This window comes from Crocuta crocuta, unplaced genomic scaffold (assembly GCF_008692635.1).
Source record: "Crocuta crocuta isolate KB4526 unplaced genomic scaffold, BGI_CrCroc_1.0 scaffold13, whole genome shotgun sequence".
Taxonomy (NCBI): domain Eukaryota; kingdom Metazoa; phylum Chordata; class Mammalia; order Carnivora; family Hyaenidae; genus Crocuta; species Crocuta crocuta.
Genome location: NW_027530007.1, coordinates 9,055,113 through 9,068,630, shown reverse-complemented (window position 1 = coordinate 9,068,630; position 13,518 = coordinate 9,055,113). Strand labels below are relative to the sequence as shown.

At 59.3% G+C, this 13,518-nt stretch overlaps 2 protein-coding genes across 3 annotated transcripts in view; one reads left to right on the top strand and one right to left on the bottom strand.

Annotated features, from left to right (window-relative positions):
- Positions 1 to 2,369, top strand: part of SAMD11 (sterile alpha motif domain containing 11) — a 19,852-nt gene extending 17,483 nt beyond the window's left edge. The window contains exons 9-14 of the mRNA XM_077763957.1: positions 196 to 311; positions 541 to 619; positions 703 to 1,163; positions 1,400 to 1,524; positions 1,899 to 2,009; positions 2,122 to 2,369. Coding sequence (XP_077620083.1) covers positions 196 to 311; positions 541 to 619; positions 703 to 1,163; positions 1,400 to 1,524; positions 1,899 to 2,009; positions 2,122 to 2,367 — 1,138 coding nt within the window. The 3' untranslated portion in view covers positions 2,368 to 2,369. The remainder of the gene's footprint in view (positions 1 to 195; positions 312 to 540; positions 620 to 702; positions 1,164 to 1,399; positions 1,525 to 1,898; positions 2,010 to 2,121) is intronic.
- Positions 2,370 to 2,443: 74 nt separating this feature from the next.
- The window catches only part of NOC2L (NOC2 like nucleolar associated transcriptional repressor), a 13,199-nt gene continuing 2,124 nt past the window's right edge, over positions 2,444 to 13,518 (bottom strand). Inside the window, exons 5-19 of one of the 2 annotated variants that reach the window (XM_077763958.1) lie at positions 12,737 to 12,857; positions 12,560 to 12,650; positions 11,857 to 11,935; positions 11,618 to 11,728; positions 11,104 to 11,217; positions 10,213 to 10,401; positions 9,786 to 9,925; positions 8,848 to 8,959; positions 7,187 to 7,300; positions 6,726 to 6,827; positions 5,279 to 5,422; positions 5,042 to 5,155; positions 3,954 to 4,089; positions 3,475 to 3,579; positions 2,444 to 3,170 (exon numbers count right to left, since the gene is read on the bottom strand). In XM_077763958.1, the coding sequence (XP_077620084.1) occupies positions 3,064 to 3,170; positions 3,475 to 3,579; positions 3,954 to 4,089; positions 5,042 to 5,155; positions 5,279 to 5,422; positions 6,726 to 6,827; positions 7,187 to 7,300; positions 8,848 to 8,959; positions 9,786 to 9,925; positions 10,213 to 10,401; positions 11,104 to 11,217; positions 11,618 to 11,728; positions 11,857 to 11,935; positions 12,560 to 12,650; positions 12,737 to 12,857 (1,779 nt within the window). In that variant the 3' untranslated portion in view covers positions 2,444 to 3,063. The remainder of the gene's footprint in view (positions 3,171 to 3,474; positions 3,580 to 3,953; positions 4,090 to 5,041; positions 5,156 to 5,278; positions 5,423 to 6,725; positions 6,828 to 7,186; positions 7,301 to 8,847; positions 8,960 to 9,785; positions 9,926 to 10,212; positions 10,402 to 11,103; positions 11,218 to 11,617; positions 11,729 to 11,856; positions 11,936 to 12,559; positions 12,651 to 12,736; positions 12,858 to 13,518) is intronic. The other variant, XM_077763960.1, reaches the window with a different exon arrangement.

Below are 13,518 nucleotides of genomic sequence, written 5' to 3'. Positions count from 1 at the left end.
CGGGGGCGGCGCGCGACCCGGAGCCGTAACGAGCGGTGCATCGACCGCCCGCGGGGCCAGCAATTAGTAAAAGGCGGCGGCGGTGGCGGCGGGAAGGGGGGGGGGGTAGGGCGCAGGGCAGTTCCGGGAATAGAGGGGGCGCGCGGGGACGGGGCCTGGCCCTGCGGCGCTCACCGCTTACCTCGTCGTCCACAGGGAGCTGTCGCAGCCGCCCCCTTTGCTGTCGCCCCAGAATGCCCCTCACATCGCCCTGGGCCCCCACCTTCGGCCTCCCTTTTTGGGGGTGCCCTCGGCCCTGTGCCAGACCCCAGGTGAGGAGCAGGCGGGTGTGCGACCCTGTCCTAAGGGGCTCGTGAGCGCGCACGCCGGAAGGCCGTAGGTGTGGGTGTATCCAGGTTTGCCGGTGACCGACCTGGCTTCCACGAGTGCTCGCGTAGTACCGCTCCTCCCCCCTGCCGAAGCCAAGGTCAGACCAGGTGGGCTTGGGCGGCCTTAGACCACTCGGCCACCTGGCCTCGTGGTCTGTCCCCTTCCCACCAGGTTACGGCTTCCTGCCTCCTGCCCAGGCGGAGATGCTCGCCCGGCAGCAGGAACTCCTGCGGAAGCAGAACCTGGCCCGGTAGGTGCCATGGCGACCGGTGAGGAGGTGGCGGCATCGCCGAGCTACACGACCCACACCACTGTTTGCTTTTCCTGGTCCAGACTGGAGATGTCGGCAGAGCTGCTGCGTCAAAAGGAGCTGGAGAGCGCTCACCGGCCGCAGCTGCTGGCGCCCGAAGCCGCCCTGCGCCCGGCCGACGGCGCAGAGGAGCTGCAGCGGCGCGGGGCCATGCTGGTGCTGAGACACAGCTCTGCGCTGCTGCNGGCTGTCCGCCGAGCCCCTCGGAAGGGGGGACCCAGCCCTGCCTCAGCCCACTCCAGTGAGTCCAAGGAGACCACAGGGGCTGGGCTCTGGGCACAAGATGGCTCTGAGGATGAGCCCCCAAAGGATTCAGAAGGAGAGGACCCTGAGATGGTGGCTGCTGGGGGCCAGGGCCCCACCCTGGGCCAAGCCCCAACTGGAGGGGCCAGCCCTGACGGGAAGGGGCTTCTCTCAGGGTCCATGCTGCCCCCTCCACTGCCCCTGGGCTTACCCTACACCGTCAGCCCCTACTTCCACACAGGTGGGCATCCCCTCTCCATCCTTTAGATTCCTCCATGGGGAGAAAAGAATCCTAGCTTCTCCCTCTCCCCCACTCCCCCCACCCCGCTCTTAGGGAGGGGATCCATGGGAAGAAAAAAAATCCCTTTTGGTGGTCAATCCAACCTCTGAAATATTTGGGCAAAGGTCAGCAGACAAGGGTGGGAACCTAGGAAAGAGCTGGCCATAGTCCCAGTAATCCCGCCCCCCCCAACACAGGCACCATGGGGGGACTCTTCATGGATGGGGAGGAGGCCACAGCCCCTGAGGACCTCAGCAAGTGGACGGTGGACGATGTCTGCAGCTTTGTGGGGGGCCTGTCTGGCTGTGGAGAATACGCACCGGTGAGGGGGTGGGGGGACACCTTCCGGAGGTGGCTCCGAGTTCTCCGTTCCCCAGTGCCACTTCCCACTCCACATCTCCCCTCCTCAGCAACAGTGTGGGGAGGCGGGAAGATGCCGTCTGCATGCTTTTCCCCCTGCGCTCTGCCACGTCAGTGGCTCTGCCTCCAACGCTGGCACATAGAAGCTCAACACAAAGATCTCCCTTTCATCTGCAACTTTTTCTGGCAAACTGCACCAACAGCTTCTCTTGGCCCCTTCTCACTGGAAAGCCTTGAGGCAACCCCAGACACTCCGTACTGGGTGGGCTGGAGGGACCCAGCAGGGTGGGCAGGCACTGGTCCCAGCACTCAGGCCATGACTTCTCCCTACCCCAGGTCTTCAGAGAACAGGGGATTGACGGGGAGACCTTGCCCTTGTTGACCGAGGAGCACCTCCTGACCACCATGGGATTGAAGCTTGGGCCTGCTCTCAAGATCCGGGCCCAGGTGAGTACCAGCGGGGCACAGTAGTCTCCAAACAATGGTGGGTCAGCACTGAGGCTCTTTATGGCCGCAGGGCTGGCCCGGCAGGCCCCCACCTAGGCCCATCTCTCCGCAGGTGGCCAAGCGCCTGGGCCGAGTCTTCTACATGGCCAGCTTCCCTGTGGCTTTGCCACTACAGCCACCAACACTGCGGGCTGCAGAGCGGGAGCTCACCTCTGCGGAGCAGGCCCTGTCTCCGGCATTGGCCCCTTCCCCCTACGGTGGGGGGCACCCCCCTGCTGGGAGAGCCTCACCCAAGCAAGAGAATGGAACTGTGGCTCTACTCCCAGGACCTACAGACCCCTCCCAGCCTCTATGCTGAACTGGTGGCAGAACCACCCTGATCCCCTAAGCCCTTCAGGGCCAGCAGCTCTGATACAAAGAACCCACTCCACAGCTCATCTTCCTTTTGGTTTTGGATGTAAAAACAAAGATTTTTTAAAAGGAAAACGCTGACTTCAGAGGAAGAGTTTCTGAGACTTTCTGGGAGTAGAGCCAGGTGCAGACAGCCTGGGGACTCAAACCTGAGCCCAGGCACGGGGACTCGGTATCCTGGGTACCTGCAGACAAACCAAAGAATGACAAAGGAGACAGAGAAGGCACATCATGCCACACTGGCCTTGGCCACGCCTGCTGGCGCTCTCTGGAACTGGGACGGCTTTCTGCGAGGTGTTCAGCATCCTGCCACTGGGTGAGAGGTCAGGGCAGAGACCGCTCCAGATCAGCTTCCCTCACGGGGCTGATGTTTCTAATCCAGCACTGCGGCGTGCGGTGGTAGGCAGGCTCCACGGCGCTGGTTTCCATCCCCCCAGCCGCCATTCCAGGGATCTGCACAGGGCTTGGTACTTTCTGGTCTTTCGTGTTGTAAAAATAAAGCCCAGTCCACCATCTACTGCCCTCCCCCCACTGCACGGGCCCTGGCCTTAGGGCTCAGCACTGGCCACGACATAAGCCCGGCTGCCTGGTGAGGCGGGAACGCTGCACGGCAGGCCCCGCGGGCCCCCGGGGCTCGCAGCCCTCAGTCCTCGTCAGAGAGCTGTAGGTCCTGCAACTCATCGTCCGGTCCCTGGGCCAGCTGCCACAGCTCCCCGAGGTCCGGCCCCGCCTCTGTGTCTGGGCCTCCATCTGCAGGGAGAGACCGAGGCTACATAAATTCTGCTTTATCAGGAAGAAGCCAGCCTTGGAGATTACTCATCACTAATTAATCACAGCCCTAATTAACTTATTGGTGCCGCTGTTACTGGCTGCCAGAGCCAGCAGGAACACAGCAGCTGGTGTGGCAGCCCCAGGGAGGGGTGTGGGCCCAGCCAGAGCCACCCTCCCCCTCAGTGGCCCCACCCACCCACTCACACCCATGACAGCCTTGGGCTCCTGAACAGATAGGCCCAAAGGGCCACAGCACCACCCCCCACTCCCAGGAACCACTTACCCTTTGAATTGCTGATTCCCTCCTGGCTGCTGGGGCTGCCATCCTCCTCCTCCTCCTCCTCCTCCTCCTCCACCCTCTGCCGAGCCCTCGGGGACCCAGGCAGCCCTGGAGACCAAGGAGAAGAGCCCATGGGAGTGGGCCCACCAGCAAATACATACTGGGGACAGCTAATGTAAGAGTGTGGGCCGGGCTCACAGCCCCACACCCACCCAGCCCGCCCTCAGGCCCTGTTTGTACAGGTGGATTCAGAAGTGCCCAGCAAGCAGTAGGGGTGAGGGAATAAGGTCTTGGGACACGGGTTCCAATGCCAGGAGGTGCTCACCTCAAAGCAAGCAGAGTGGTGGGAGAAGGGGCACAGCAAACACGGACAGCAAGGTAGAAGCAGGCACCCTCTTCGGATTACATGAGGTGTCTCAGGAAGCCTTCCAGGTCACCCACCCCTTCCCCACAGGCAGCTCAGGCTGAGTCCAGGCCCCTACCTCTCGCTGAGAAGTCCATGGTACTATCTTCCTCATCACTGTCCAGATCAAAGAGGTCCTTAAATTCCACTCTGTCTTCATTCTTACTGTCCCCCACCTTCCGCCGCTTTATCTCTGGGAAATTCAAGTCTTCTAGCTGGAAGGACCCGAAACCAGACCAGGTGAGGGTGGCCAGGTGGCCATGGGAGAGCCCACCTGGCCTAACCCCCAACCTCCGTCTCAGCCCTGGGCCCCACGCTCTGCCTCAAGGCTTAGCTCTCAGCCACAGCTGGGTCACATCACGCACCTTGCAGCAAGAGCCATGACGACAGCTACTGTCCTTCCCTCGCATTCCCAAAAAAAAGACTTTACCCAAACCCTATGTCACTTTTCCGTTTCCCTTCAAGCCTCGCCTCCCAACCGGTCCTCTACACGGACTCTGCTTGGCCCTTTTCTAGCCAACTCGGTCAGCATCGCTGGGTAGGGCTCCCGGACAGCCACCCTGCCAGGCAGGTGAGGAGGCCCCAGCCACACACACTGCCATCAAATGCTTAGTCGCATCCACTGGCTGGAGGCCCAGCTTTAGCCCCTACCCCTACCTTTGTGTCTCCACGTCTTTAGTCGTCACTCGCAGGGTAGACTGCAGACCCCGGACAGGGACACAGTCCTAGGCATGCCACCCAGCACAAAGCTGTCCCCTCAAGTCACACCATGCCACACCCACTGCCAGGCACAGCTCCTCCTGCCCCTCCCTGTCTGCCCTCCTGGTGTCCACAGGCTGCCCAGAGAAACAAGGTCAGTCCAGCCACTTATTCCCCCAAAGTCCCCAGCCAGTCAGGCTGGAGAAAGGGTAGTGACCTCCTCCTGGGGGTCATGAGAGAAGCCGCCTGATCACCCAGTTCTGCATGACGTCTGCCCCTTCAGAGCAGCCATAGGACAGGCCCCAACCATCCTGGTGACATCGTCCCTGAGACTATTCCCTCCCACAAGCCCCCTCCTCACTCTGGTCTTAAAGTTACAGCCAGGTTTCTAGATCCCTGTCTCAGAATGAACCAGGTGGTCACGTCCACAACCCCTCCAAACCCCCCCTCCCACCCCCGCAGACATACCCGCTCTTTGCCACTGATCTCCAGCTGGATCTCTCGCTCTCTCAGCTTCCGCCACTGGCTATAGTACGTGGTGAGAGGTGTCCCCTCTTCTCGGGTCTGCTTCTCCCAGGTATCCTATGGGGAGAGGTTCAGGCTCGCCTGAACCTGGGGAAACCTCCAAAGCCCAGCACGACGCTGACTGGTGTCTTCAGGCAGTGCTGCCCACCCCACCCGCCCAGGCACCAGCTCCCAACTGACCACTGCACGTCGGTCAGCCACACCGAAGGAGGCCCTCTGGCGGCGGCTGCAGATGTACTCAGCATTCTCCTGCACCTTCTCTAGCAGCTGGCGCAGCTGCCGGCAGTAATTGGCCACCTTGCACTCCCGGAGGAAGGATTTCAACTGCAGAAGGAAGTGGGGGCGGCATGGTGCTCAGCCTAGGTCCAGGCAGAGAGCTACTCTGCACCCCATGATCTGCCTGGGCCACGCATGACCACAGGGAGGTGATGGGGGAGCAGGAAACACGGGTTCATGTGTCTCACAGCCCTAGCACACACGGTTGGGGAACAGACCCCAAATGTACACAGCAGTTATGCCGGTATGGGGGGGGGGCCTGCATGACCCCCGTTGCCTGGGCCCTGTGGGGGCTGGGGACCAGAAGGCCCACCCTACGGGCCAGGCTGAAGAACAGGCAGCAGCAGTGGGGCAGCATGGGTCCACCCTCCAGATCAAATCCCACCCTCAGCCTGTCTCTGTGAGTAAAGTTGTACCAATGCACATCCGCACTCCTTATGCGCTACTGTGGATTTTTTAGCGACCTGAGTAGTTGTGAGAAACCACGAGACTACAAAGCTTAAAATAGCATTTAGGCTTTCGGTTGACTGACCCCTGTTCTAGACCAAGATTCCTGGGACCTGGAGTCCAGAAACAAAGCCTTGCAGACACAGCCACATGCGTCTGGATGGGCCTCTGAGTCAGGGGCAATTCTGGTGTGGGCAGCCCACCCACCCCTACTCACCAAGCAGGCCTACAACTCGGTGGGGGGGGGAGGGCGTTGCTGATTCTGCCCATCAGAGCCAGACAGGGACAGGACTTGGCCCTTCCCGTGAAAGGCACCTGCCTCCTTGAGATGGGAAACATCTGGGCTGAGAGCAAACGGACCTCTCGCGGGCCCAGAAGGGACTTCTGAGAGAAAGAACTCCAACCCCACCCTTCTATCACCTGAAGGAGAGCGGAGGCAGGGTTGGTGGTAAGGCTGACAGGGACTTCCTCCTGTCCCAAAACTACATCCAGGACCACCTGGGAAAGTGTACAGTCGGGAGACCAGCCCGACCCAGGGCTGGGGGGCGGGGGCCAGCCTGCTCCACCGGGACTCTTCCTGGGAGAGAATGCTTGGCCGGTCTGGTCCCTGGGCTGTGGCAGACCTGGGAAGGAGCAGGTGAGTCCCAGGGTCCCTGTTAACTTGCCTGAGCCAGCCCCACTCCTCAGGGCTCCTCGCCCCTATGTTCGTCCTACCTATGTTGAGGCAGTGCCAACATCAAACCCCTTAGCAAGTTAGGCTCTGCTACGGACCCTGTGTGGCCCTCCTTCTGGCCGGCCCCTGTGTAAACGGGAAGCTGAGCCCGTAGAGACAGCCTAGTCTGCTGTAAAGCACACCACCAAGGGACCTGGGAAAGGAAGGGGGAGCCGGACAGCTGGCGCACACCTGCAGGACAGCGGGAAGTGCCAGTTCGGGGAACGCGATGCTGTGGGCTTGGCTGTGCAGGTACCCCAGGATGAGGTCATACAGCTGCTCCACCAGACCGTCCTGAGGCGGCAGAGAAGAAAGGAGAAAGTCAGGGGAGATGGGAACTCAGCCGTCTTCCAGCGCAAGCCGATGTGTCAGCTTACCATCCGGGGTGGAAATCGGAGGCTACGACTCCACGGCCTCTCCAGAAGCCACATCCAGGCTCAATATGGCTGAGGCCAAGGAGGACCACCTCCCCACCGAGAGACCCATGAAGGGCCCACACAAACTCCGGAGAGCAGCAAGCCCCCTTCTGTCCACACTAATCTGACTCTAGTCACCCTGTACCCTGACCTCGGTGCCCTGGAACATTCTGCTATGACCCCACCCAAGGCATTCCCCTGACCCCCTCCACGGGGAGGCCTAGAGGCCAGCCTTACTCGGTATGCCTTCTCCTGCAGGTTGACCTTGGAGAGCTTCAGGATCACAGTGAAGTTGATGGGCTTAGAGCTCATGCGCCCCGGCCTCCTGTTGAAGTCAACCTGCTGGAAAACCTGTCCCAAAGGCCGCATCAGCTCAGCCTGCTGTGCCTTATGCCCCACTGCACGCCATTCCCCATCTGTACCCTGGGTCCTTAGAGACCCATCTTAAAACCAGGGAGAGGAAGCTACATGCAGTGCCAGTCCTGTGGACCCACAGACCCCCTGCCTTCTAAAGCTCTGGCCTCCAAGAAAATGACTTCGTTGCAGAGTGGGATTCTGACCAATGGGGGCAGGACCAGGAGCACACCCATGCACGTGGCTTCTGACCCTCTGCTAAAACTTGACCAAGAAGCCCTAAGAACCGGTGTCTGGAAACAAAAGAAAGGTCTTTTTGTGTACAGGGTCACTGACACTGCAACGTCCTCACCCAGGATGACACCCTCAAGGCCTGGTCCCAACCCCAAGGCTGCATGCCAGGGGGGATATGCCAATGGACAGAGGGACTCAGCAAGGGCCTCATCCTCCATGGAGACCACAGGCCGTGCACATCAGTCTCTACCTCTCAGGGAAGCCCTCCCCGGGTCCGCAGGCTGCGAGCTGCCCTGGGGCAGCAGAGCGGGAGCCGTGCCTGGCCCCTCCTCATCACCCTTGCACAGGGGTGATCCAGAAGGTTGTCCTGAGGGGGATGGGTGGCCAATGCTGAAGATACCACAGAGCAGAGGATGCTGCTTCACAGCTGAGCTCAGCACAGCTCCAGATAAACAGCGCATGACTGTGATAATAACAAAGGGTTTCCTTAGGGGAGTACTGCCCTTTCTCTAGCCTGGCTCAGCCTGAGGGGCTCAACACCCCTTCCCACCCACCCAGGGAGGCAAAGGCAAAAACTCCCCAGAGGCAAAGAGCTTTCCTTCTGCCTCTGTGACTTATTTTCTCTGGAAAGCACAGGCCTGCACCCGTGGGTGTAAAAAGGACATGCCAGGAGAGCTGTGGCACGCGGACGCAAGGATCAGTACAAGGGCTGTGCAAAGATCAAACACGAAATTAGAAAACACTCCAGGGGCTCCCGTCTCTCCCCTACTTTGGTAAACACGTGCAGACCTGAGCCCAGGTCCGCGCTGAGACACGAATCTGGCCCATCCAGCAGGTGGCACTAAGGGCCTCTCTCGTAGAGAGAGATGAAGTCCTAAGTATACAGCGGGTTGGGGCCTAACCCCAGATGTACAAGTATGTGCGCATACACGCACGCACACGGAGGAACGTGCAGAAAGGAATGCAGCTTTGGAATCAGATCTAGGCTTCCAGCCCAGCTCTCCTGCTCACTGGGAGAGACCTGACAGACCCAAGCGTGTCCTAAAACCAGCACCCTCAGGCCAGCCCTGCAAAGCAGCTGTCCCTGTCCTCACTGCCACTCGCCTGCCGGCACACACCCCCAGCTTGGGCAGGTAGCAAGGTGCTGCACAGAACAACGTCCTCACAAAATCTGCCCTACAGATGAGAAAACTGGCACTCAGGAGGGTTATCCTGTATCTCGGGATATGCAGTCCATGCACAGCAAGGAGCGCCTCCGAGCAGAGCACAGAGGCATCGTGTCACCCATCCTGCCGCAGGCGCCCCCTTACCTCCAGTACGAAGGGCAGCACGGGGATGAAGGTGCCAGTGCTCTCCGAGAGCAGCGTCAAAGCACGCACACAGTGCATGCGCAGGGGATAGAAGCGGGCAGTGGGAACCAGCCTGGGCGCACAGAAAGGCAGGAGTGAGCAGAGAGCCAGGCTCCCTGTGACCCATTCCCACCCATGGGGCTCGAACCTCAGAAAGGGCCCCTTTTAGTCACTTCTGTCAGGCTCAGTGGCCACACCTGTCCTATCTGAGTCCTCCAGACAGAATAGGCCAGAACAAAAGCCCGTGACTGAAATCCCAGTCTTAAGGACCTGCCTCCTCACTCAATTACCAGGGGGAGGAAACACCCCATACAGCCTTTAACTTAATTTCACTTTAACGCAGGAGGGTCACTCAAGGATTGCCTTCTTCCCTGCTCCCTGTTTTCAAGGCTTTCCCTACAGCAGCACAGGGGCGCCCCCTCCTGGCTGACAAAGGTAGCCACCTGGCCACATGCAGCTTCTCCATTCTCCGCCCCCAGAAACCAAAGCTCAACAGTACAACGGAAACGTGCCATGTTGTAGCAGACCTGGTGTCCAAGAACCCCACGGTAAGACACCCAAACTCCCTTCAAACCGCACTAAGTCCCTTCTACCCAGCATCCACCAGAGTGCACAACTCGGGGGCATCCTCCCATGCCGGTCTCTGGGCCACAGGTGGAGCCACCCCAGCCCTTCCCCTCGGGCAACGGACCCCAGGGCCCGGGGACGGCTCCTACCCTTGGAGAGTTAGCTCCTCCTGACCCTCCAGGACGCCTCCCTGTGTAACCCTGACCTCCAAACTAGCCTCCCATCACCCTGTCCAAAGATAGTCTATATAACCCTGACCCCCACAACAGCCCCTGTAACCCCAGCCCTGGCCTCCCTTGGGCCTCAGGGTGCCCTGCCCATCCCCGACTCACTTGATGCAGCCAATTACCACTTGGGAGAGGGGGTAGATCAAGGGCTGGAGCGCTTCGCTGGGGTGCACAGTGCTGAGGGCGCGACACCACAGGTAGAGACAGTGCACGAACTGCCAGTTGTACACTGACTGGTATGTCTCCTGGACACAGAGTGAAGTCCATTTCCAAGTCAGCCCAGGGGTCCCAGAATGGTCCAGCCCTCCCTCACCCACCATGTTCACGGGGTCCCGGCCAGCAGCAGCAGTGACCACATACCCAATCCCCACACCACCCGCCCTCAGAGCTGCCCGTACCTTCCACCTATTCCCAAAGCCCCCACCAGCAAAGACCCTGACCCCACCCAGGCACTGGGTTGTCTCTCCCTAGAGGGGGAGGCTTCCAGGAGGCCCCAGGCGCCAACCCCCACCCCACAAGCCCAACCATGAACCTTCTTGCGTGTGGTCATGGCAGTGCGCAGGTGGATGGCGAGCTGGCGAATGTAGAGGAAGGCATGCTGGTAGGCGATGCCAGTGTCCAGGGCAAGCAACTCGCTCAGGGTCCGCTGCATGAAGTTGATGAAGGGCAGGGTGCTGGGGGAGGTAAACTTGCAGTTCCTCACGTAGCTGATGTACATTTGCTGCCAGACAGATCCCAGTCAGAGCCACCTGAGCTCCCAGGGCCCTGTATAGTTTCACCCAGCTTCAAGCCACCGCCTCAGTGGGAACCACAGGCTGGCCATGTCTGCTGCAGACCTCTCCCCCTACAAGGCACTTGCTCCTTGGGGCCCCTGCTGCTTGGCCTCCACACGTGTATACCCACTGATCGCACGCACACAGTCTACAGTGCAGAGAACAGGAGACTTACAAGGAGGGTGGAGCGCCAAGAAAACTGCAGCACAAATAACTGCAGAAAGAGGCAAGGAGACCATGCAGGGACCGGGAAGGAGAGAGGCAGAAAAGCTCCAGCTACAGGCCAGGCCCATACAGGGGTTCCTAGAGGGTCGCCACGTAGGACACATCACCCCAGGCTTGCAGCCGGGCAGCAGGGTCCCTGTCCCTCTCCATACCTGATGTTCTCATCCTCTGAGGGGAGAGTTGTGCAAAGCAGTCTATGTGGACACCAGGGGACCAAGAACTCCCATGCCTGTCACTGTCCCCCACTTCCCAGGGAGGGAACTGCGATGATGGCCTGGGCCAGCCCCCAGAGCCACAGTGTCAGCAAGAGGAGCTGAACTGACCACACAGGCAGCCGCACAGTCCTCAGGCCAAGACTTCCAACCAAGACCCTAGTGGACACAGACTCGGGGGCATCAGAGGCAGGAGCCGGGGGCCTACGCTACCTTGAGGATAGGACTCAGGAAGACGTCCTTCTTATGCCGACAGACCCTGGCGAGGACCAGGAACGCCAGTACACGCAGTGTCTCCTCACCTGTGCTCCACAGGGTCACCATCCTCTGCAAAAGAAGAGAGAGCCAGGCCCAGCCAGAGGACCCTGTGGTCACTGCTAGGAGACAGCCGTTCCCAAAGCACCTCAGGACAGAACTACAATTACTCCTCCATGAAAAAGTAGCAAAAACACGAAAGATAACACAATGCTCCCCCCGAAGGCAGGACCATGAAAACACAGCTTTTCTGTCAGGCATGTACCCAGAAAGAAAAGCACGTCTCGCTATGGCTCTTGTCAGAAGGTGGCTGCCTTGCACAAGTGGGCCTGCGGCACTGAGGACAGAGAGCTGACCGAAACGGAGCCCTTGCAGGAGGCAGATACCACCTCCACTCCGGCTAGGAGTGGGGCACGTTTGAGGGGCAGCCGCGCGCACCTCCCACCGGTGACAGAGGGAGGGACCTGCACACCTTGAGCAGCACGCGGCACTGCTTGGGGAAGGTCAGGTAGTACGGCACGGAACTGCTGACGTGCTGGAGCACAGCTGCCGCCACAGTCGCCTCCGTCACACGGGCCACCAGCTGGGGAGGCAGAAGAGGTCAGTGGGGCCCGAAACACACTCACATCTGGGAAACAAGGAAGGACTAGACCGCTGGATTCAGCCAGGCCTCGCGGGATACAGAAGGCCCTCTCCCCACCGGAACCGCACCTGTATGACTGAGCTCAGGTAGACCTTGACGTCCAGCCGGAGCTTCCCCCACAGCGGGCTACTGGACGGCTGCAGCACCCTGCAAGAGACCAAACCACCCAATCTTGAGTGAACTCCCCCCACCCCCACCCCACACTGCACACTTCCTGCCAGAGCCCATCACGCTGCATGGTGACTGCTCTCCCAGTGCAGGGACCCCCTTCAAACAAGAGTCTGTGCCTGGCCAACGCCAGCACCACTGACGATACACGTGTTTAATGCCCACTCACTCAATGGCTATCCCCCTCCACCATCACCTGTCAGCTTCCTTGATGAGGTCCCTAACTACAGATATGCACACCATCCCCAGAACAAACAGCAAAAGAATAGATGAAATATCCATTTAAAGACAAAAAAGAGAGTGAAAAAGGGGAGAATCCTGACCTAAGAAACCGGAAGTCCAAAGCCACCCACACACTCTGGGCCTCCTGAGAAATTCTGGGCACAGAATATACCTTTTCAGAAAGAAAAGAGAAAGGAAGAAGGACAACGTCACCCAAATGGCCCTGCCCAGTCTCTCCACAGAGCCTGGCAAAGGGCCTGGCTCTGTCTTTAACATCCCTCCGTGCTGGCTGGACTAGGGGGCGGGCCGCTAGACCACAAGGGTTCTGCCTTCCCCAGTGTGGGGTCCGGACCACACCCTCCTACCTCCCCTCCCCTTCACCTGCTGTTGTCCTTTGGGGCTTTCCCAAACAGCAGCTTCTGGAGACAGCCAAAGAGATCTCTAATGCAGAAGGTGACCAGAGCGTTGAACACTGCAATGAGAGGACCACAGGTACCACTCACAGGACAGAAGACAGAACAGACAGCCTGTATTCCAGGTCCCCTCACCCCAGCTCACCAGCACTGTCTGTGACCTGGAGTTTGCTGGCTTCTGCACCTTCTTGGTCTCCTTGGGTGGTGACCACAGCAGCTCGGAATGCCTGCACAACTTCATGGAACAGCCTTGGAGTAAGGTGCTGCTAAGTTAGGAATGAGAGGACCCAGAACATTGGGGGAGCAGTCAGCTGTGTTGGACAGAGCAACAGACTACCAGGGCTCCAGAAACCTGCTCTGTGACAGAAAGGCACTCCTTGCCCACATTCTGAGACACGGAGCAGAGATGGAGCGGAGGCAGTGTTATGGAGCCACGTGCATGGAACAAAAAACAAAAGCAAAAAACAAAACAAAAAACAGTCCAGAATCTTCCTGGAAGGGCAGGGAACCTGGCTCGGGGCTATACGGGAGAGGCTAAGGGTCCCAGATCTGGATGGTGGCCTGAGCCACGTGGTTTCTAGGATTCTCCCTTCTGTCTTTTCCTTTCTCTGCAGAAACCAATGTAAAATCCTTGGAAGAAGGGCTCTGGCTCCACTGACTGATAAAAGCAGACACTATGTCCTACCCACAACAGATCTCAGGGAACAGGGAGCCTGAAAGAGAAAGTGAGTGGAAGAGACCAAGAAGAGCCCCCAGAATCTCTGACTGAAGGGGAGGATGCAATCCTGGAGCCTCCTAGCATAAAGAACCATATGAGATTCTTCACATGAGGGTCTGGTGCTCAGAGAAGGGGCTCCTCCCATCTGCACAGACCCAGGTAACTGAAATGAGACAACAGCAGACTCCTAAAGTGGGGAGGAGGGGGGG